This window comes from Mobula hypostoma, chromosome 10 (genome assembly GCF_963921235.1).
Source record: "Mobula hypostoma chromosome 10, sMobHyp1.1, whole genome shotgun sequence".
Taxonomy (NCBI): domain Eukaryota; kingdom Metazoa; phylum Chordata; class Chondrichthyes; order Myliobatiformes; family Myliobatidae; genus Mobula; species Mobula hypostoma.
Window position 1 is genome coordinate 35,682,575 of NC_086106.1, and position 21,841 is coordinate 35,704,415.

Consider the following 21,841-nt stretch of genomic DNA (forward strand, 5'->3'; position numbering starts at 1 on the left):
TTGTTTTCCTGCAACAAGACGGTCCTATCGAAGGGTGACGAGAGACAGCGATACTCGAACGGGGTTCCTAATGTCCAGTCTATTCCGCAATTTAGTTTTCGTTGCATTCATTGCAGAGATGCGTTGGAAATGGAACCAAAGTTTTCAGTGCTTTCGTGGCTGTCTCAGGATATTTAGCCTTGACTTTTATCCATAATGCCGGCAGAGATGTTATGTCAAACATACTTTTCAGCCCGCCGTCATTTGCAAGCTCCAGGAGTTGATCTTCTTCCCGCGCTGAAATGGATGACGCGCGGGTAATGAGCTTACATGCTTAATAACTCAACAGGGGGCGTGACAGGGAATGAGGAAAGGTGCAGCTGACTCATATAGCCAAATCATATCGCTTCCTCGCGGCCCGGTGGTTGGGGACCGCCGGCTTAATTTACCTGCCTTAATTTCTTTCTCCTTAATGAATAGCGATGAGAAGTATTAATTTAGGATCTTCAGTATGCACCATGGCTTTAAACATAGCTTAACCGTTCAGTCCAGGACGGAACTACCTACTCTTTAGCTATGCTCTTATTTTTAATCGATCACGTTTCATTGAAGTTCAGCGAAATGTAACATAACTAGGCAGTGTTTCTTTTGGGAAAGTCGTTCCCTTAAGCATGTAGGCTGAAAATCACATAAAGTACAACACGGAAAAGGGCCTTTCGTCCGATCTAGTCCGTGCCTGCACCCATCGAACTGTCGGGACCAACACCCTCCATATCCCTAGAATCCATGTACCTTTGCGACCTTCTGTTAAACTGTGAAATCGAGATTGTATGCATCTCGTTCCACACTCTCAAGGCCCTCTGAGTGAAAATATTTCACTTCAGGTTCCCCTTAAGTTTTTCAATTTTCACCCTTTACAAAAGACTACTATTTGTAGTCCAACCCAACCAGACTGGGAATAAAACCTTCTTCAATTTATCCAAGCTCTACTCTTCATAATTTTGTATACCTCTATAAAATCTCCCTTCAATATTCTTCGTCCATGAATCAAGTCCTAACCCCTTCAATCTTCCCTAAAACTCAGCTCTTCCAGTCCCGTCAATACCCTTGTAAATTTTCTATGTTTCCGTTAAAGTTATGTAGCCCCCTGGTAAGCCAGAGGCTCGCTCAGCTCGCTTCCTTCTCGGGGGAGCAGCCTTCGGCCCCGCCAAACTCTGTAATCGAGTTTGTGTAGATTCAGTGTGATGTACCCCACCACGCCCAATAACAGACAGTACACCTTATTCAATTTACACAATACAATTTATAGATCTTACTGGAACTATATAATTAATAGAGATACAATATAAAAGGTCACGCCTGCGCAGTCCTGCCTCTCTCGACGCCGATGACAAAAACCGAAAAATTTGAAAAAGGCTTCCTCCACACGCCCGCTCCGAATCTCAGTCTTCTTTCTCCCAATTGGGTGGAATTGAGAAATAGGAAAGGTGTTGTGACGCTTATAAGGGTGAATTTAGACCACCTAATGGGGATCGAGAACTGGAGGAGCAAATTTGTAAGGAGATAGCAGATATTTGTAGTAAGCACAAGGTTGAGATTGTGGGAGATTTAATTTTCCACACATAGACTGGGAAGCCCATTCTGTAAAAGGGCTGAATGGCTTGGAGTTTGTAAAATGTGTGCAGGATAGTTTTTTGAAGCAATACATAGGGGTACCGACTAGAGAAGGGGCAGTGTTGGATCTCCTGTTAGGGAATGAGATAGGGCAGGTGACGGAGGTATGTGTTGGGGAGCACTTCGGGTCCAGTGATCACAATACCATTAGTTTCAGTGTAATTATGGAGGATAGGACTGGACCTAGGATTGAGATATTTGATTGGAGAAAGGGTAACTTTGAGGAGATGCGAAAGGATTTAGAAGGAGTGGATTGGGAAAATTTGTTTTATGGGAAGGATGTAACAGAGAAATGGAGGTCGTTGAAAGATGAAATTTTGAGGGTTCAGAATCTTTATGCTCCTGTTAGGTTGAAGGGAAAGGTTAAAAGTTTGAGAGAGCCATAGTTGTCAAGAGATATTAGAAACTTGGTTCAGAAAAAGAGAGGGATCTTCAAGAAATATAGGCAGCTTGGGGTTAGTGAGGTACTCGAGGAATATAAAGAATGTAAGAAGAATCTTAAGAAAGAAATTAGAAAAGCTAAAAGAAGATACGAGGCTGCTTTGGCAAGTAAGGTGAAAATAAATCCAAAGGGTTTCTACAGTTATGTTAGTGGCAAAAGGATAGTGAGGGATAAAATTAGTCCCTTGGAGAATCAGAGTGGACGGCTATGTGCGGAGCAAAAAGAGACGGGGGAGATTTTGAACAATTTCTTTTCTTCAGTATTCACTAAGGAGAAGGATATTGAACTGTGTAAGGTAAAGGAAACAAGAAGAGTAGTTATGGAAAGTATGACAATTAAAGAAGAGGAAGTACTGGCACTTTTAAGGGATATAAAAGTGGATAAGTCTCCGGGTCCGGACAAGATATTCCCTAGGACTTTGAGGGAAGTTAGTGTAGAAACAGCAGGGGCTCTGATAGAAATATTTCAAATGTCATTAGAAACGGTGATGGTGCCGGAGGATTGGCCTATTGCTCATGTGGTTCCATTGTTTAAAAAGGGTTCTAAGAGCAAACCTGGCAATTATCGGCCTGTGAGTTTGACGTCAGTGATGGGTAAATGGATGGAAAATATTCTTAGAGATGGTATATATAATTTTCTGGATAGACAGGGTGTGATTAGGAACAGTCAACATGGATTTGTGCGTGGAAGGTCATGTTTGACAAATCTCATTGAATTTTTTGAAGAGGTTACTAAGAAAGTTGACGGGGGTAAAACGGTAGATGTTGTCTATATGGACTTCACTAAGGCCTTTGATAAGGTTCCACACGGGAGGTTAGTTAGGAAGGTTCAATCGTTAGGCATTAATATGGAAGTAGTAAAATGAATTCAGCAGTGGATAGATGGGAGACGACAGAGAGTAGTGGTGGATAACTGTGTGTCAGATTGGAGGACGGTGTGTAGCAGTGTGCCTCAGGGATCTGTACTGACTCCAATGTTGTTTGTAATATATATTAATGATCTGGATGATGAGGATAGGTAGTGCTGTGGATGATGAGGTAGGTTTTCAAAACTTGCAGAGAGATTTAGGACAGTTTGAAGAGTGGGCTGAAAGATGGCAGATGGAGTTTAATGCTGAAAAATGTGAGGTGCTATATTTTGGTAGAACTAATAAAAATAGGACTTCATGGTAAATGATAGGGTATTAAAGAATGCTTTAGAACAGAGGGATCTAGGAATAATGGTGCATAGTTCCCTGAAGATGGAATCTCATGTGGATAGAGCGGTGAAGAAAGCTTTTGCTTTGCTGGCCTTTATTAATCAGAGCATTGAGTATAGGAGTTGGGACGTAATGTTGAATTTGTATAAGGCATTTGTAAGGCCAAATCTGGAGTATTGTGTACAGTTCTGGTCACCGAATTATAAGAAAGATGTCAATAAAATTGAGAGAGTGCAGAGGAGGTTTAATAAAATGTTGCCTGGGTTTCATCTCCTAAGTTACAGAGAAAGGTTGACAGGTTAGGTCTTTATTCTTTGGAGCGTAGAAGGTTGAGGGGAGACTTGATAGAGGTGTTTAAAATTATGAGGGGCTTGATAGAGTTGACGTGAATAGGCTTTTTCCATTGAGAATAGGGGAGATTCAAACAGGAGGACATGAGTTGAGAGTAAAAGAACAAAGGTTTAGGGGTAACAAGAGGGGGAACTTCTTTACTCAGAGAGTGGAAGCTGTATGGAACGAGCTTCCAGCAGAAGTGGTTGAGGCAGGTTCGATGTTGTCGTTTAAATTTAAATTGGATAGATATATGGACAGGAAAGGAATAGAGGGTTATGGGCTGAGTGCAGGTCGGTGGGATTAGGATCGGGTAAGAGTTCGGCACGGACTAGAAGGGCAGAGATGACCTGTTTCCATGCTGTAATTGTTTTTTTTATGGAAAGTAAAAGGTGCCAAACTTATCAGAGTTCAACCACTTCGTGCACAACCTTTGGAGCTCAATGAACGGGGTCTTCTTTCCACCATGCGTTCTCCTCGGACCCTGTCGACCCACCGTTTGGGACCAACCACGGTGGTCGACCAGAGCGCGTCCAGCACTTCCTTCCTCTTCGGTTCTCCTCCCAAAAACCCTGGGCCTCGGACTTCCGCTCGGGGTCCGTTCCGTCGCCCAGCTTATAGCATCCCGTCTCGTCTCTCTGTCCCCACCGCGTCTTGTGCCCCAAAGCCCGCGAAAACAATAGCTTACAGACACACAAGAAAGAATAACATCTATCCCAATTGGTTAGCAAATGAATACAATTCTCATTGTCAGAAATATAACCCAAACAAGCTGCTAGAGAACCACTGTCTCAGCAGTTAGCATTACAGAGAAGCCATTTTATTAGCCTTACCAATAACATAAAAGAAGATACCCCTTATACTTACTTATCTTTGCGAAGAAAAAGAATTTCAGGATGTATATTGTATACATTTGGCTGACACTAAATGTACCTATTGAAACTGTTGAAAACTACTGAAATCTCTTTACGCTTGGTCAGACAAGATCTACCACGCACGATACCATGCGGACTATCCTGTATCGGTCCCTGTGTATCAAAATATTCATTTATCAGGTCCCGTAGAATACCTGCCAATAGCTTACCCACTACTGGTGTCAGGATTGCTGGCCTGTCATTTTCAAATGTACTTATTTTTAGAGTCTTGCTTGAGCAGTAGATAACATTAGCCATCCCCCAGCCCTCATTTCACTCAGGATGATTTAAATATCTCTGCTAGGACTCCGGCAATTTCTATACATGCCTCCGCCTTTAATCCCTTCTTCTCCTTCGCGTCTAAACTAGCGGAACATTGGAATAGTGAGCTGCTAATGTGGCTCTCCTGCAACCAAGGAGAGAACTGCATCAGAGCAATCAATGTACGATGTAAGAGGAAGTTTGAACACCCATAATAAACCAATTAATGCATAGAGATGACTGCCAATCTCCAGACAGATAGCAGTAAAGATCAGGATTGACCTTAGGTCGCTGGCGATTAGCGACAACAGTTCGACTTGCTGCGGAAAGGTAACGCACTATAGTCGTGGAGTGGACTACCGGCCCAAATAAATCTCTGATCCTATTTTGTATGTTTATCAGTGTGCGAATATAATATATACCTGTTGAATTATTGACATTTTAAATTCCATGTCATGTCACGCGGAAATGTTCCATATTGAAATAATATTTTGCAGTGTTTTATACAACGTCCCCAATTTCTAATATTTTAGATAAATATATCTGTGCAGCTATCCGCATCAATTTTTCCCATGAATACAACATAACATTCCAGCGCTACCCCACGCCTGCATTCCCCAAGCTGCTCGATTAGTTGCAGAAGATTTGACTCGTACCAACAAATACTGTTAGTACGAGACAAAACTTCTGCTCCAACGAGCTATTTGACTGAACGGCCAATCGCAGGAGTGATTTGTAGTCTGAGGCAGCACTTGTTCCCTTCTCTCCGAAAGGATTTTTTTTAACAGCCATGTTACAGTCCTTCGTGTATCGAATCGGATCGGTTGGTTAATCAGTGCACAAGGCCTATTTTCTGTTTTTTCTTCAATGTTCAGTTTATATTCGCAGCATTATGTCGTGGATGGAACTTAAAGAACATGAGATTTTAACATGTAACTCGATTATCGTGTTTTTCGACTCACCCTACTTATTTAGTAATACAATTTTACCGTTTTATATGTCGTCGTGTTCCCATTATAATGTTACGTGCAAACAAGGTATATGATTTTTTCAATGAAATCATCGCCATATGAGGAACAGTAATAACCTTAGTGCCAATACTTGCAGGACACCACTACACCAAATTATTCCTTTTGTGGCCTTGACTAGCAACCCATCACACAGTATTGTCCCGATTCTATATTTCTGTTTCCCTTTCAATAGATCTCGAGTGGAAAGAGATTAAGCATTTTCAGAAAGTTTGGTTAAATATCGCAGAGACACTCTCATAATCTCTTTGACAGTGGTGTAAAAGGAATTTTAATGAGATACAGCAAAGATATAGCAGCTTTCAACCAAAAGCAGCAATGAGGTCTTGAAATCTAAAGGCTTCCAATTACGAGTTTTCATATTAATCTAGACTGATAATTATATGCACATGATTGACCATACCATTCGGTGCTACATATTGCACAGCTCGTAAACCCATAACGCTACACTTTGCTCAGTTATTAGTTTAATTTAATCGCATCCACACTGGCGTAATATCGAATAGGAGTAGCTTCCAATAGTTGAGAATACAACGAACAGACCTGTTCTTAAATAATGGTCAAATGATGATCACATTTGACCATTGCGTATGGATACATGATGTATCATTCCTTTTTCCAGTGTACGATAGAAAAAGTGAAATGCTGCAAACACCGAGCAACTGTGAGCTTGAAGGAACAAAAAGATACAGGATAGAAACAATGAAGGATTATCACCAGAAACAACAATTTCAGTAAACCATTAACTTCCAGATTAAGCGGAACGGATATTTTGTCGCATCTTTTAACTCCTCTCTGAATTTCCTCTGAGTGCCTGCATAGATGCACGTGTTAGTGCAACAACTCCAAAGCTGAAGCATATATCCACTTTCCTGCAGTATGAATCTAGGGTCGTTAAAATCTGATCCTGCAAAATAGCTACTGTTTGTAAGTCGCACATCCAACAGATTTATAACATAAGTCAGCCATAAAAGGATAAAAGTCCCCGAAATGGACAACAATAAAACGATGGACTTCCTCCGGTTCTCTATTTCTGGGTCACTCTGTTCGGTTCCTTTGTTACGCACTTGTAACCTCCTCCGGGCTCTGTTGGCCGCTAGGATATGCCTGACTGTGAGACCGTTGAGCAGCAGGATCAGAACGAAGGGCAGACATGGGGTTAAAAATTTATCTAGCCAGTCAAATGCTGCCCATCCAACTGAAGTGTAAAATACGGATCTTATGCTGCAAAACCAGGCTACACTGTTTAATATATACAATGGTTCATACATGAAGTAACAGGGAACGTTCCTAACCAAACTAAAGACACAGACGGTAACGATCACCACAACTGATGTTTTCTCGTTGCAATATTTGTTTTTCAGTTTTACGCAACAAATGACTATGTATCGATCTAACGTGAAAGCGACAGTCAAGCAGACGGAGCTGTCCCTGGCTGCATACGTTATGACCGCTGTAACACTACAACCGGTAGTATGGGTCAGAAAACTTAGTTGGAAGTAAATACCACGAATGCGATTTAATATCACCGCAGAGATCACGACTAGTAGATGAGCCACAGCCATGGACACCAGGTACCGAGTAATGCATCTGGACAGACCGCACCTTCCTCGGGAGAGAATCGCAATCGCCACTAAGTTAGCTGCAAGGCAAAGAAGACACAATTAGTAAAGTAATAATAAAGTGGGAACGCCGTTGATCGAAATTGAGCATGAGTGTTGCGTTCTCGCTGTCTACGCAAGCCAAGGCAGAACTACGTGGAGGGCAAGCTGGTGTTCATGCAGCAGATTCCCCCTGATCACGTAGCTGATCAATCTTAAGGAACTGCTGAGTATGGTTTGGTACCAGCAGCTTCACGGTAACTGCCAGCCAGTGTTCAACGCATCGGAGGACAGGCTTAGGTCATACAACTCTAGAATTTTCCTCGGGGTTTACGCCCGAAAGTGTCCATATGAGTGTGTATAGCTGCAAGGCTGCGGAGGTCTGTGATTAGACATTTCATTCTCATAGATGTGCAGCTAACCATCTGCCCGAAACGACCGGTTTTACGGCGCCAAAATCGTGTCTTTGTCTCTACTCCTGTCAGCAGAAACGGTTTTGCTGGGTAGTAGCTAAGCCGCAAGTGAAAGACAGGGGCTTGACTTGGTTGTCACCGGCTATTTGGGACACACGCTGTTCGGAGCATTTAATAGGTAGTGGGAGCTTTCCACACTACGTCGCCGGCTCTGATACTTCAGTGAACTCACAAAGCGACAATGATAATACACGCAGATAAATTCTTCCTCGTAGAATTGATAAAACCCGTAAAACATGAAAAACTAATTTATAATCCTTGGGTAAACCAGTGTCTTACCTGGAACCGCAAACGCGGCGAAGATGAGATAGTATATTGCAAATGCAAGTCCGGTGACTGGGTTGTGCATTTCAAAAAATGCGCAAAGGACGAGGAGACCAGTTCTATCTGTTGTAGCTGACGTTAAACTGATCTGTGGTGTATCTATATATATTAACTCCACTGAGACAAGTGATCGTGACAATGAGATTAAGAAACAAATTAATGCAGTAATTTCCACCGTCATCGAATATTGTCGTAATGTACAACTATACATAATTGTTAAACACGGCTTAAAATCCGTACTCGCGCAGTTTGAAGCCATTCATTACAACCTAATTTCATAGTGATGACTTCATCCAAATTCGAGAAAATAATATTTCCTTCTGACTAAGATGATTTGTGGCAGTGTCCAGTAGCTGGCGAATCATGATGAATCTTTGTGTACAGGATTTCTGGTTGTTGTGTGCGAAAATATATTAACATGTTTCGCAGGTCGTGAAAATATCAGCCTTTAGTAGGGACTATTCACAAGGATACAGCATAATTCCAGAATTTCTATCTGGTTAATCCCAGAAGAATTTCAACATTTCATTAAAATCAGAGGATATGTGAACTTCCATCCTTAAGGACGAAACTACTTCAGCTGGGTGTCAATCTTCTCTCTGGTACGATTTGTTTATGTCCGAATTTGGTAATATGTCCCAGCGTTACATAAAATCGATGAGAAGGAAAAGAAAATCTTCAGATGCCGGAAATCCAAGTACCACACACAAAATACTGGAGGAACTCAGCAGGCCAGGTAGCTTCAATGGAAAAGAATAAACAGTCGACGGTTTTGGCCGAGATTAGAATAGGAATAGACTCATAAACGGTCCTGATGAAAAGTCTCGAACTGAAAGGTCGACTGTTTACTATTTTCTAATGATGTTGCCTAGACTGCTGAGTTCTTCCAGAATTTTGTGGGTGTTGTTAAAATCAATGCAGGCTACATTTAGAGACAGTTAAATAACTTTATTGTGATACCATACGTACCTGGTTTGGCATAGGTCAGCGATTCAAACGTAACATCAAACATCTGGGCATCTTTTAGTTTTCCACATCATGTTTAAAATGCATATTTGATAACTAATCTAAACATAATATCCGCTATTATATCGATATTTGACTACCCCTAATGACCATGATTGTATAGGGCGTAATAACCTGTCTCCATGCCCTATGAATCCTGGACTGCCGTTGATAACAATATGATATTTGACTGAGTATGCCATCAAGTTGCACAGCCCACCAAAGCCAATAAGAAACAAGAGGGAGAAATCTGACAGGTGCGAGTTGAAAGACCAGCTGATTAGAATTCTGAACCGGCATGCATCAGTGAGGAAGGGAAAACGTAATTGTAGAAAATTCAGGAAGACCACTCTCCGTCTAGAGAAGCAATACCTTATTTTTCATCTGGGTTGTCTCCAGCCTCATGATATATACATCGATTTCTCCAAAGTCTGGTAATTTCCCCCACCCCCTCTTTCTTTTTTCAGTTCCCCACTCTGGCCCCCATCTTACCTCTTTTCATCTCCTCACCTGCCTATCACTTCACTGCCCCACCACCATCCCCTGCCCCTCCTGTGGAAGTTTTAAGAATCAGAAATAAAACATGGTCCTTGAGTAATATAAAGAAATCACCAAAGAAGAGAAACGGGGATTGAGGAAGCCAACAGTAGCTGTGAAATATCCGAGGTGAACAGGATTAAGGAAATTGCCAAGGAATGTTGTGCTTACAGTACATTATAACTTGAGGTCAGGACTACTCAGTGACAAGGGCAGGTCTAAATGCAAGCCTGGAAACAGAGGAAGTGTGTTGCGGGGCAGAAAAATGCGTATTTTGCATCACGGTTCAACAAGGAGAAGGACTTCGAGGACAGTGAAATAAGTGTTTTGCCTATTGCCTGTGACAGGGGCCGGGGTCGAAGCGCTCGGCAGAGATGGTGCTCGGTGCTTGGTGTCGGAGAGCTGGTCGGAGGCTCGCAGTTTTCAGACGGACTCAGAGTCGGACTGTGGTCGGATGCTTCCGATATGCTGCAACGGCAAGTTGGCGGTGCTGGTGATTCACCGTCTGCGTGAGATGATGGGACTTTAGAGCGGTATTGCTTTGCACTGTTGTAACTATGTGTTACAATCATGTGTTTTTCGTTAGTTTTTAAGTCGGTTTGTCATGTGTTTCTGTGATATCATTTTGGAAAAACATTGTATCAGTTCTTAATGCATGCATTACTAAATGACAATAAAAGAGGACTGCGTGTACTCATAATCCAATCTAATCTATCCTCCATAGGTCTATTGTGTTTCACTTGATCCCAATCCAGGAAGTTTGGTATCTGATCCAAGCTCCTTTTTTTCTCGACTAGTGTTACGATATCCCTTGCCATCCAGGGTTCCATTTCCCATCAGCTTTACATTTTACTTTATCATGGACATCTATGCCTTGCTATCTAGCGTTTAAAAACATACAATTTACCAGAGGTCCCTGTGACTGAAAACAGCTTAATCTGATTAAATCTTTCCAGCTCCTGTCCAATAGCATCAAAATTCACCTTCCCCAATTCATAACTTTAATATACAAAAGAGATCTCCCCTTTTCATTAAGTATTTTAACAATGACAGAACTATGGTCACTGATTCAAACTGCCCCCCTACTGTGAATTTAGTTACTGGCCCTTCCTTATTTTCAAGGAGTAGATCAATGTTGTCTGCCACAGCTCTATTTTTATACTGCCTGAATGAATGAATGAATTTATTTAAGTCTTACATCCATCCCACAACCTGAAGGAGTAAAAATCTTTGCGTTATGACTCGGTCGCAACGCACAGACATGTAAATTTTATCCCTATCTGTAAAATCATCTCTCATTGCTCCCCATCTGTACTTCTGTTCGACGGGAGTTCAGTGACACCATCTCTCACTGCTCCCCATCTGTAATTTCTTCCACTCTTCAACTTTTCGGAGTCCTGACGAAGGATCTTGGCCCGAAAAGTCGACTGTACCTCTTCCTAGAGATGCTGCCTGGCCTGCTGCGTTCACCAGCAACTTTTATGTGTGATGATGTAAATTTTATAATGGCTTATAGAAAGATGATGTCCCGTGGCCTTTTCGTCCTGGCTTTAATGCGGTGGTACCGTTTGCCAGACAGAAGCAGCTGATAAAATAATATGGTTGTGGTGACTGGTGTCTCCGATGATCATCCAGGCATTTTCTATGCGTCTGCCGCTGTAAATGTCGTCAACGTAGGGAAGTGCAAGTTCACAGATTCGCTGGGAAGTCCGTACCACTCTTTGTAGCGCCCACTAGACGAGGTTGTTGCAGTCCCCGTACCAGGTGGTGATAGAGCCAGTCAGGATGCTCTAAATGCTGCCCCTATAGAAGGTCTTGAGGATTTGGGGGCTCATACCGTAGGAAACATTTTTAAACACACTAAATAATTCCCACTCCATCTAAACATTTATCACAATGGCAACCCCAGTCAATCCTAGAAATCAACTATGGTGAGAACTCTACCAGTCTTAAATTCTCCCCATCTCCCTGAAGTTGTATTCCTCAAATTCCTGAGGACTTTTTCAGACCCTATGGTACAATGCAAATGAAGTAACCATCCCTTTCTTGTTTCTCAGATCCATCCAGAAATCCTCACCAGATTATCTTTCAATAATATCATCTCTAATTACTAGTATGATGTTCCTCTTAATAAAAAAAACACAACATCACCTCCTCCTTTCTCCACGTCTCTAAATTTCTTTTAGCACGCTTATTGTGCAAGATTAAGCTGCTGCTCCTAACCATCCCTTAGCCATGCAGCTCTCCATGTCCTAAATTAACCTATCTTATGCACATAAAATACTTTAGACAAAAATATAGATGGATTGATTAGGAAGTTTTACACATGGCAGAAAACTATTGTAGTAGAGGATTATGAATAGGATTGTTGAAGGATTCAACAGGATATACTGTAGATCAGAATGAGATACGGGTAGAGGAATAATAGGTGAAGTTTACTCCGGACAAATATGAGTCGCTTTACTTTTGGAAGTCAAACATCTAAGGAAATATTACTGTTAATGTCTGGGTCCTTTGCGGCATTTAAATACAGGTGGATCATGGGGAGCATGTCCATTGCTCCCTACGTAAAGACTGGATATGGCATGTTTGACTTCACGGGTTAGGGCACTGAGTACAAAATCAGGACAGTTCCACAGCTTTGTAAAGACCACTTTCGGGGCATTGTTTGATGTTCGAGATGTTGTATTGCAGGAATGAAATAGAATTATTATAGTGCTAGCATAAGAGGTTCACAATGATAATGCATAAACTGGAGAGTATTTGATATCACGGCAAGATGGGCAACGATAGAATTTAATTACACCACTGATCATTTTATAAAATTCTTCAGGTCATCCTTCAGCTCCTTTATTCCAGGGAAAAACGTCCCAGCTTATCCAGCCTCTCCTTATAAATCAAGTCTTCCAGTTCTGGCAACTGTATTGTGAGTCTTTATTGCTACTTCATGTCTATTTAACCACATCTTTTCTCATAGTATAGCAATGAGAAATTCACACAATATTTCAGATATAGTCCCACAAACCTCTTGCGCAGCTGAAACATTCCTTCCCATCTATTGTATTGAATGCACCATTTGATGAAAGTCAACATGCCGTATGCCTTATTCACTATCATTTTCGTACATCATAAGAACATAATACATAGGAGCAGCAGGAGCCATTCGTAATGACCTTTCAAAGTCATTGGACTCCGGCAGAGTGCCAGAGGACTGTGAAATTTCAAATGTCACTCCACTCCTAAAGAAAGGAGGAACGCAGCAGGAGAGAAACTATAGACCAGTTAGCCTGAGGTATCTGGAGACACATGACAAGATAGGGCAACATCAGCATGGATTTCCTCAAAGGAAAATCTTGACCGGCAAGCCTGTTGGAGCTCTTTGAGGAGATTAAAGGTATGCTAGATAAAGGGGATACAGTGGATGTTGTACATTTGGACTTTCAGAAGGCCTCTGACAACGTGCCACACATGAGTCTGCTTACTAAGCTAAGAACTCATGGTGTTACAGGAAAGTTACTGGAACACCTTAAAGGTTAACGTGCACGTGGAGTCGGTGGTAACGAAGGCAAATGCAATGTTAGCATTCATTTCAAGATGTCTAGAACATAAGAGCAGGGATGTGATGCTATTTTTTTTTTGTTCGTCTGTCGTCGACGATGATAAGGACCTTGTCACCATTATGATGGTGTCGAGACTAGCGCGTGATAAGTCAGGGAGAGTTGAGCAGCGTCAGCCTCTCTCTCTCTCTTCCCAATTCCCATCTAGATCCAGTGGCAAGACAGAGTCGAGACAGCTGGAGAAGGGACTAGGCGCAGTGGATGACCAGGAAGTCTTCTGTGTCTTGTCCTGCTCTACACGTTCCACGACGCTTGCAGAGACTGCCTTCTTGACCGTTGGACCTTCCATTTGTCTCAACCACTCAGTCCGCTGGAGTCTGTCTTCACATGCTAAAGCTTTATAAGTCATTGGCGAGCCCTCACCTTGAGTTTTGTGACCAGTTGAGGACACCTCATCTAACTCAAGATATGCTGGCATTGGAGAAGATTCAGAGGAGGTTTACAAGTATGATTCAGGGAATTAAAGGTTTAGTGAGTCCACACCAAAAGGAAACAGCTTCAGGATAGAGATGTGTCCATTTAAAAGAGAGATGCAGAGAAATTTCTTTACCCAAAGGGTGGAGAACTTGTCGAGTTCGTTACCAGAGGGAGCTGTGGAGGCCATGTCGCTGGGTGTATTTAAGGCAGAGCTTGAGAGTGTAAAAAGGATCAGCAATGATTGAATTGTGGAGCAGGCTCGATAAGCCAAAATGGCCTAATTCTACTCCTATGTTTTATAATCTTTTAGGAACATGCAAATTCATATTTCATACAGTATGTGGTGGTATCTGGAATGAGCTGCCGTTATAAGTAGTCAAAACAAAAATGATAGAAATGTTTATGAAGCTGTCAGTGGGCACACGAATGAGCAGAGAATATGATGATTTGCACATTTTGTAGGCAGAAGGGACTAGTTTAGTTGGACATCCAATGACTAACTACCTTGGCACAACATTATACGATGAAGAGTGTCTTCCTATTCTATGTTGTATTTATATGTTACTCCCACTACTGATTCAAGCCTCATCCTCAAGGAAACTAAGATTAATTTAATCTACTTTCTTCATTTATTGTAAAAGCTCTTATTGACCATCTTTATGTTACTTATGAGTTTACTTTAATGGATTTCTCTCCTTAGAGTTTAGAAATAGAAGATTTGGTAATCCTCTGCAAGGTTCTTACAATGTGATTCACTGACTACTATTAATATTTGCAATATTGCATGCTATTACTTTTAATTTCATCCTATCCATCACTTCTGTTATTAGGCATATTGAATGCATCCTACTTTAATCTTTTCTTTCTCATTGGAATACACCGCTGTTCAGATTTTACAGAATGTCTACTACAACTTTGTCTACCAAAATTATATAATGTTTTCTTCTGTAATATATTTTGACATTAGCCAACTCTTGTTTCCTTAAAGTTCTCATTACTTGTGGGGAGGGGGCTTTGGTAGAGTGGACACTAAGGCTTAGTATCTTTGCAGTGATACAGTATGCAGTGATACAGTGATTTTCGCCAGGAGATGAAATAAAGGTGCATTACTTGGAACTTCAAACCAGTCAATTTGTGCAGATGGGGTTTGTCACCCATGGTTGTCTGCTCATCGAGGAGAAGGAAAACTCTAATTTCAAACCTCTGCTCTCTTGTGTCTATATCGACTCATGTGGAAGGTTTCTGGAGTAAACCCGAGGAACATTTCCAGAGCTGGAATTGATAAATAGTGATAAGAAGTATTAATTTAGGATCTTCAACATATACCCATGGATCTAAACTTAGTTTAACTCCTCAGACGATGACGGAATTATTCGTTCGTTAGCTATGATCTTGCTTTTAATCGATCACGTTTCTTTGAAATGCAGCGATATGCAACGAGACTCGGCCGTGTTCCCTTTGGAACATATGGTCAGTTAGGTGCAGGAAGGTACAGCACAGAAACTGGCTCAACACCCCATTTAGTCCATGCTGAGCAATTTAAACTTTCTACTCTCATCTTCCTCCATATCCCTAGGATCCATGTACCTTTCGGATCTTCCCTTAAATGGTGAAATCTAGCGCGCATGCACCACGTGCGCTGGTACCTCGTTGTACACTCTCATGGCCATCTAACTGAAAAGATTTCCCATGATGTTCCGTTAAACTTTTCACCTTTCACCCTTAACCTCTATTTGCAGTACAACCTAACTGGAGTGGGAAAAAAGCCTGCTTGTTTTTACCCAAAATACACCCCTCATAATTGTGTACATCTCTAGGAAGTCCCCCCTCAATCTCCGTTGTTCCGAGACATAATGTCCTAAAGTATTCAAACCCTCCTTATAACTGAGGTCCTCCAGCCCCGTCAAAATCCTTGTAAATTTTCTCTATACTCCTTGAACCTTACTTGCACCGTTTCTATACTTAGGCGACAAAAAAATTACATTAGATTAGATTAGATTAGATTATGAGGACACACAGTCCTCCTTTATTACAATTTAGTAATGCATGCATTAAGAAATGATACAATGTTTCTCCAGAATGATATCATGGAAACACATGACAAACCGACAGAAAAACTAACAAAAACCACATACCTATAACATATAATTACAACGGTGCAAAGCAATACCATAATTTGATAAAGAGCAGACCATGGGCGCGGTAAAAAGTCTCAAAGTCTCTCGAAAGTCCCATCATCTCACGCAGACGGTGAAACTCCAGTGCCGCAAACTTGCCGATGCAGCATCCTGGAAGCATCCGACCACAGTCCGACTCCGAGTCCGTCCGAAAACTCCGAGCCTCCGACTAGCTTTCCGACACCAAGCACCGAGCACCATCTCTGCCGAGCGCTTCGAACCCGGCCCCGGCAACAGGGAAAACCTAAGATTTGGGGCCTTCCCCTCAGGAGATTCTCGATCGCACAGTAGCAGCGGCAGCGAAGCGGGCATTTCAGAAGTTTCTCCAGGTGTTCCTGCATGCTTCTCACGGCTGTCTCCATCAAATCCGGATGGTGCACGGCATCTTAGTTAACACATACGATATCATTCGGAACGGCCGCGCGTGCTGTGTCGCGCTGCCATCTTCTCCTCCTTCCTATCGCGTAATGCACGCGATACTCCAATTTAGTCCTCACCAATGCCTTGCATAACTTCAACAGATCACCCTTCCTCCTGTACTCAATACATTGATTTATGAGGGCAATGTGCCAATGGCTTTCTTTACAACACTATCTACCCGTGACGCGCCCATAAATGCACAGACAGGACATCAAAACTCCATACAGACAGCAACTGAGATCAGAATTGACACTAGGTCTCTGACGTTCTGACACAGCAGTTTGACTTTCTGCGCAAGGTAACGCTAAATAGCGATAGAGTGGACTAGACAGCCCAAATACATTTCTGAACCCCTTTTCTCTGTTTATCAATGTGCATTGTCACGTGTTCCCAGTTTCGTTTTCCTGGGTGTCCATAGTTTCATTTTTGTAGCCTTACCTTACGACGTATGCCGACGGTATAAAGGAAATCTGGTCATAGTGTTGAGGAGGAGTCGAAGGAAAGAGAAAGAGAGTGAGGATTGCAGACTTCGAGCTATCCGGGAACAGCTCACGATCGAGAAGGGTAAAGTCTAATGCTTACCCATACCCAAAGGATTGCGTTAATTAGCGGCACACTGTGCATTGTGGAGACGTGTCTGACCTTCGTATGATCCATGGGTGTGGATTTCGTGACAGTCACTTCGTGAAATCGCTCTTCGTGGACTTCGGAACAGTATTCCTCGGCTGGGATCTTCGGCAGCCTTTTCTTCGTTCGCTAGGCGTGGATTCTTTGGAATTCGTCGTGATCGCCTCTTCGCTGCACTGTGAATCCACAAGTGTCTCCTCTCACCTATTTCGTGAATTGCTGGGACTCTCTGACTGCCACTTTAAGACTATGCTTGAGTAAGATTTATTAAGAACGGGTTCTACGTTTGACTGTAAGTGAGCTATTGACGCATAACATTGTTAACTTCTGTTTAAGAAAGTAGTTTATTTAATTTTCTATATTTTTGAGTAGATGAAATTAAATATAGTGATTTTAATATTATAACCCGACTCAATTTGTCATCTCTTGCTGCTGGTACGTTACGAAATCGTAACAGCATATATAATATTTACATGTTAAATTATGAGCATTATAAATTCCAAGTCATACACGCCGAAACTACACATTGAACGAATATTTTGCACTGTTCTATACGACGTTCCCAATTTCCGATGTTTTAGTTCTCTGTGCAGCTATCGGTATCATGTTTCCCAAAGAATATACCGAACATTTCAGAGCCCTCCCACACCTGCATTCCCCATGCTGCTCGATCAAATAGCTTGATGAGCTGCAGAATGTTTACCTCGTAACAACAAATACTGTCGCTACTAGACGAACCTTAAGCTCCACCGAGCTATTCGATTGAACGGCAGAAGTGATTTTCAGTCTACCGCATCACTTGTTCCCTACTGTGCGGAAAAGCCTTTTTTTTTACATTTGTTCGTCTATCGAATTTGTTAATCTGCGCTTAATGCCTCTTTCCTATTTTTCTTCAGTTTTCAGTTTATATTTGCAACATTAGGACGTAGATGGAACTAAAATCTAAAAGGCACCCGATTACGAGTTTCGATATCGATCTAAACTGATATTTACATTTACATGGTTAACCGTACCATTTGGTGCTACAGATCCCGTAATTCGTAAAGCCACAGCAGTCTGCTTTGCTTAGTTGTTACTTTAATCTAATCTCGTTCACACTACCGTTAAATTCGAATAGTAGTAGCTTTCAATAATTGACAATGAAACGAACAGATCTATTCTTAAATACTGATCAAATGAATATCAGATTTTATCAATTTATTTCGTATGGATACATGATGTATTGTGCAGCACCCAGTGTGAGAAACAATGAACTAGATTAAACGGAATGTTACAAATGCCGAGACGTTGAGAATTAACTTTCAGATTGATGAAACAAAAAGACACAGGATAGAAACTTTGAAGGATTTTCGCCACTGAATACAATTTCAGTAATCTATTAATTTCCAGATTAATCGGAAAGGATATTTTGTCGCATCTTTTAACTCCTCTCTGAATTTCCTCTGAGTGCCTGCATAGATGCACGTGTTAGTGCAACAGCTCCAAAGCTGAAGCATATATCCACTTTCCTGCAGTATGAATCTAGGGTCGTTAAAATCTGATCCTGCAAAATAGCTACTGCTTGCAAATCGCACATACAACAGATTTATAACATAAGTCAGCCACAAAAGGATAAAAGTCCCCGAAATGGACAACAATAAAACGATGGACTTCCTCCGGTTCTCTATTTCTGGGTCACTCTGTTCGGTTCCTTTGTTACGCACTTGTAACCTCCTCCGGGCTCTGTTGGCCGCTAGGATATGCCTGACTGTGAGACCGTTGAGCAGCAGGATCAGAACGAAGGGCACACATGGGGTTAATGTTCGATCCAGCCAGTCAAACGCTGCCCAGCCAACAGAAGTGTAAAACACGGATCTTATGCTGCAAAACCAGGGCACACCATTTAATACATACAATGGTTCATACATGAAGTAACAGGGAACGTTCCTAACCAAACTAAAGACACAGACGGTAACGATCACCACAACCGATGTTTTCTCGTTGCAGTATTTGCTTTTCAGTTTTGCGCAACAAATGACTATGTATCGATCTAACGTGAAAGCGACAGTCAACCAGACGGAGCTGTCCCTGGCTGCATAGGTTATGATGGCAGTAACACTACAACCGGTAGTATGGGTCAGAAAACTTAGCGGGAAGTAAATACCACGAATGCGATTTAATATCACCGCCGTGATCACGACCAGCAGATCCGCCACTGCCATGGACACCAGATACCGAGTAATGCATCTGGACAGACTGCACCTTCCTCGGGAAAGAATCACAATCGCCACTAAATTAGCTGCAAGGCAGAGAAGACACAGTTAGTACAGTGATAATACAGCAGGCACGACGTTGATTGGGGCTGACTGTGGATGCTACGTTCTAGCTGTCCACGCAAGCCATTGCGCAAGAAATGGCATAATAATATGGAGAGCATCTGTTTTTCGTACAGCAGGTTCGCCGCTTCGCGCAGCGGATGAATCCAAAGGTAGCGGAGGTCTGAGATCACAGGTTTCCTTCTGGTAGATGAGCAGCCAAATATGGCTAACATGCCCCACCTGCCCGAAATCATTGGTCTTAAGGCGCCAATAATGCGCCACTTCCCCTGCTCCTGTCCTTAGAAACGGTTCCGCCGAGTTTAGTAGCTAAGTACACATCAAAGACAGGAGCTTAACTTGGTTGCCAGAGGCTTTTGGACACGCACATTTTTGGGAGCATTTAATAGGTAGTGGGAGCTTAACGCAGGACATCACGGCTCTGACACCCCAAGGAAATCACAAAACCTCCGTGATTATACATGCAGATGAAACTCGTACAATTGATACATCCCGTAAACCATGAATGAATAATTTTAAACCCTTGGATAAATCAGTATCTTACCCGGAACCGCAAACGCAGCGAAGAGAGGATAGTATATTGCAAATACAGGTCCGGTGACAGGGTTGTGCATTTCAAGAGATGCGCAAGGGACGAGGAGCCCAGTCCTAGCTGATCTGGCTGACGCCCAGAGGATCCGCAGTATTTATATATTAACTTCACTGAGACAAGTGATCGTCACAATGAGCTAATGAAACAAATTAACGCAGTACTTTCGACCGTCATCGGACATTGTCAGAGCGGTCGAAATCATGAGGAACCTCTGTGTACAGGATTTATGGCTATATTCCAGGGAAGATATACCACATGTTTCACAGGTCGCGATGGTATCAGCTTCTGGCAGGGGAATATTCACAAGGAGGCAGCATTATTCTAGAACTTCTTTCAGGTTGTTTCTCGAAAACGTTCAATATTGAATAAAGTCAGTAGGTGTGTTTACTTTCATTCTTCAGGGCGAAGGTAGTCGGACTAGTGTCAATCTTCTATCCGGCACTATTCGTCTATGTCCAAATTGGGAAATATGACACCGACTCATTTTAAATCAGTGAGAAACATCAGAAAATCGTCAGATGCTGGAATTCCAAGCAACACACAGAAAATTTTGGAGGTAACACAGCAGGGCAGGCAGCATCGAAGGAAAAGGGTAATCAGTTGACGTTTCGGGCCGAGACCTTTCATTAGGATTCCAGTCGTGATGAAGGGTCTCGGCCTGAAACGTCGATTCTTTATTTTTTTTCCATAGATGCTGCCTGGCCTGTTCAATTCTTCCAGCATTTTGTGTGTGTTGCTGAATTCAATGCAGACTATATTTAAAGAGAAGCAAATAACTTTTTTTTCTTGTAAAGATATGGTCTGGCACTGCTCAGCGACTGAAACGTAACATCAAATATTTGTACATCTTTTAGTTTTGCACACCAAACATAAAATGCATACTTGACAACTTATCAATGCACAATCGAGTTCATCCGCCAATACTCCGACATTTGACGAACCCCTAAAGGACATCGGTGTTGTGGGCCTAATGCCCCATCTCCTTGCTTTATGTCAGTTGCAGAAGAACCTATGTTATACTAAAGACAAATTCTCCTACCGCCGAAATAAGTCACATCTGACTTCCAGAAGGAATGTAAGAGTGACAGCCCTTGATCAGAATACAGTTATTGTCTGAGAATGGCATCAAGCGGCCCAGTCCACGAGAAGCCAAAGAGAATCAAGAGGGAGAGTGCTGCGTCAATAGCGGTATCTTACCCTGGAACATGATTATGGTTATTGTTATCATTATCTACGCGTCAGGGCATTGCAGTAAGAATTTGTGGTGTCAGTAGGAATCCCTCGCTCAACCATCCAGCTCCCGTCTAATACCATTACAACTCACCGTGACCAAATTCAGAACTCAGATCTCTCCTTTTCATTAACTATTTTAAAATAGGCAGAACTACCGTCACCGGCTTCACACTGCTCCCCTACTGTAAATCTAATCACTTGCCCTTCCTTATTTCCAAGTAGTAGATAAATTTTGGTTGCCTCACAGTTAGGACCCTTTGTATACTGCCTGAAATAATGAATGGATTTATTTAATTCTTACATGCATCCGACAATATGAAGGAGTAAAAAATCTCTACGTTATCACTCCATTGTGATGTACAGACACGCGTATTTGTAAGTCTATGGATATGTGTTAACTAGGGGGCCATACACCATCCTGATTTGATGAAAACAGCCGTGGGAAGCATGGAGGAACACCTGGAGAAACTTCTGAAAAGCCCGCTTCGCTGCCGTTGCTACCGTGCGATCGAGAATCTCCGGAAGGAAAGGCCCCAAATCCTTGGCTTTGCCTATTGCCTGTTGCCGGGGCCGGAGTCGAAGTGCTCGGCAGAGATGGTGCTCGGTACTCGGTGCTCAGTGTCGGAGAGCTGGTCGGAGGCTCGGAGTTTTTGGACGGACTTGGAGTCGGACTGTTG

The 21,841-nt window shown here is 42.2% G+C and overlaps 2 protein-coding genes across 2 annotated transcripts; both read right to left on the minus strand.

Moving 5' to 3' along the window:
• Window positions 1-6,557: 6,557 nt before the first annotated feature.
• Window positions 6,558-9,236, minus strand: LOC134352504 (uncharacterized). Its single transcript, XM_063059771.1, has 2 exons — window positions 9,194-9,236; window positions 6,558-7,468 (listed from the first exon to the last, which is right to left on the minus strand). Exons 1-2 carry the CDS (start codon window positions 9,234-9,236, stop codon window positions 6,558-6,560), a joined length of 954 nt encoding a protein of 317 aa, XP_062915841.1.
• Window positions 9,237-18,391: 9,155 nt separating this feature from the next.
• LOC134352505 (probable G-protein coupled receptor 139) lies at window positions 18,392-19,953 on the minus strand. Its single transcript, XM_063059772.1, has 2 exons — window positions 19,884-19,953; window positions 18,392-19,302 (listed from the first exon to the last, which is right to left on the minus strand). Exons 1-2 carry the CDS (start codon window positions 19,951-19,953, stop codon window positions 18,392-18,394), a joined length of 981 nt encoding a protein of 326 aa, XP_062915842.1.
• Window positions 19,954-21,841: the final 1,888 nt, after the last annotated feature.

Coding starts and splice junctions, on each gene's coding strand:
- LOC134352504 (XM_063059771.1), bottom strand. CDS start 9,236: ATGTTTGATGTTACGTTTGAATCGCTGACCTATGCCAAACCAG. Junction 7,469..9,193: donor GCTGACCTATGCCAAACCAG/GTACGTATGGTA, acceptor TTTGCCTTGCAG/CTAACTTAGTGGCGATTGCG.
- LOC134352505 (XM_063059772.1), bottom strand. CDS start 19,953: ATGCACAACCCTGTCACCGGACCTGTATTTGCAATATACTATCCTCTC. Junction 19,303..19,883: donor CGCTGCGTTTGCGGTTCCGG/GTAAGATACTGA, acceptor TCTGCCTTGCAG/CTAATTTAGTGGCGATTGTG.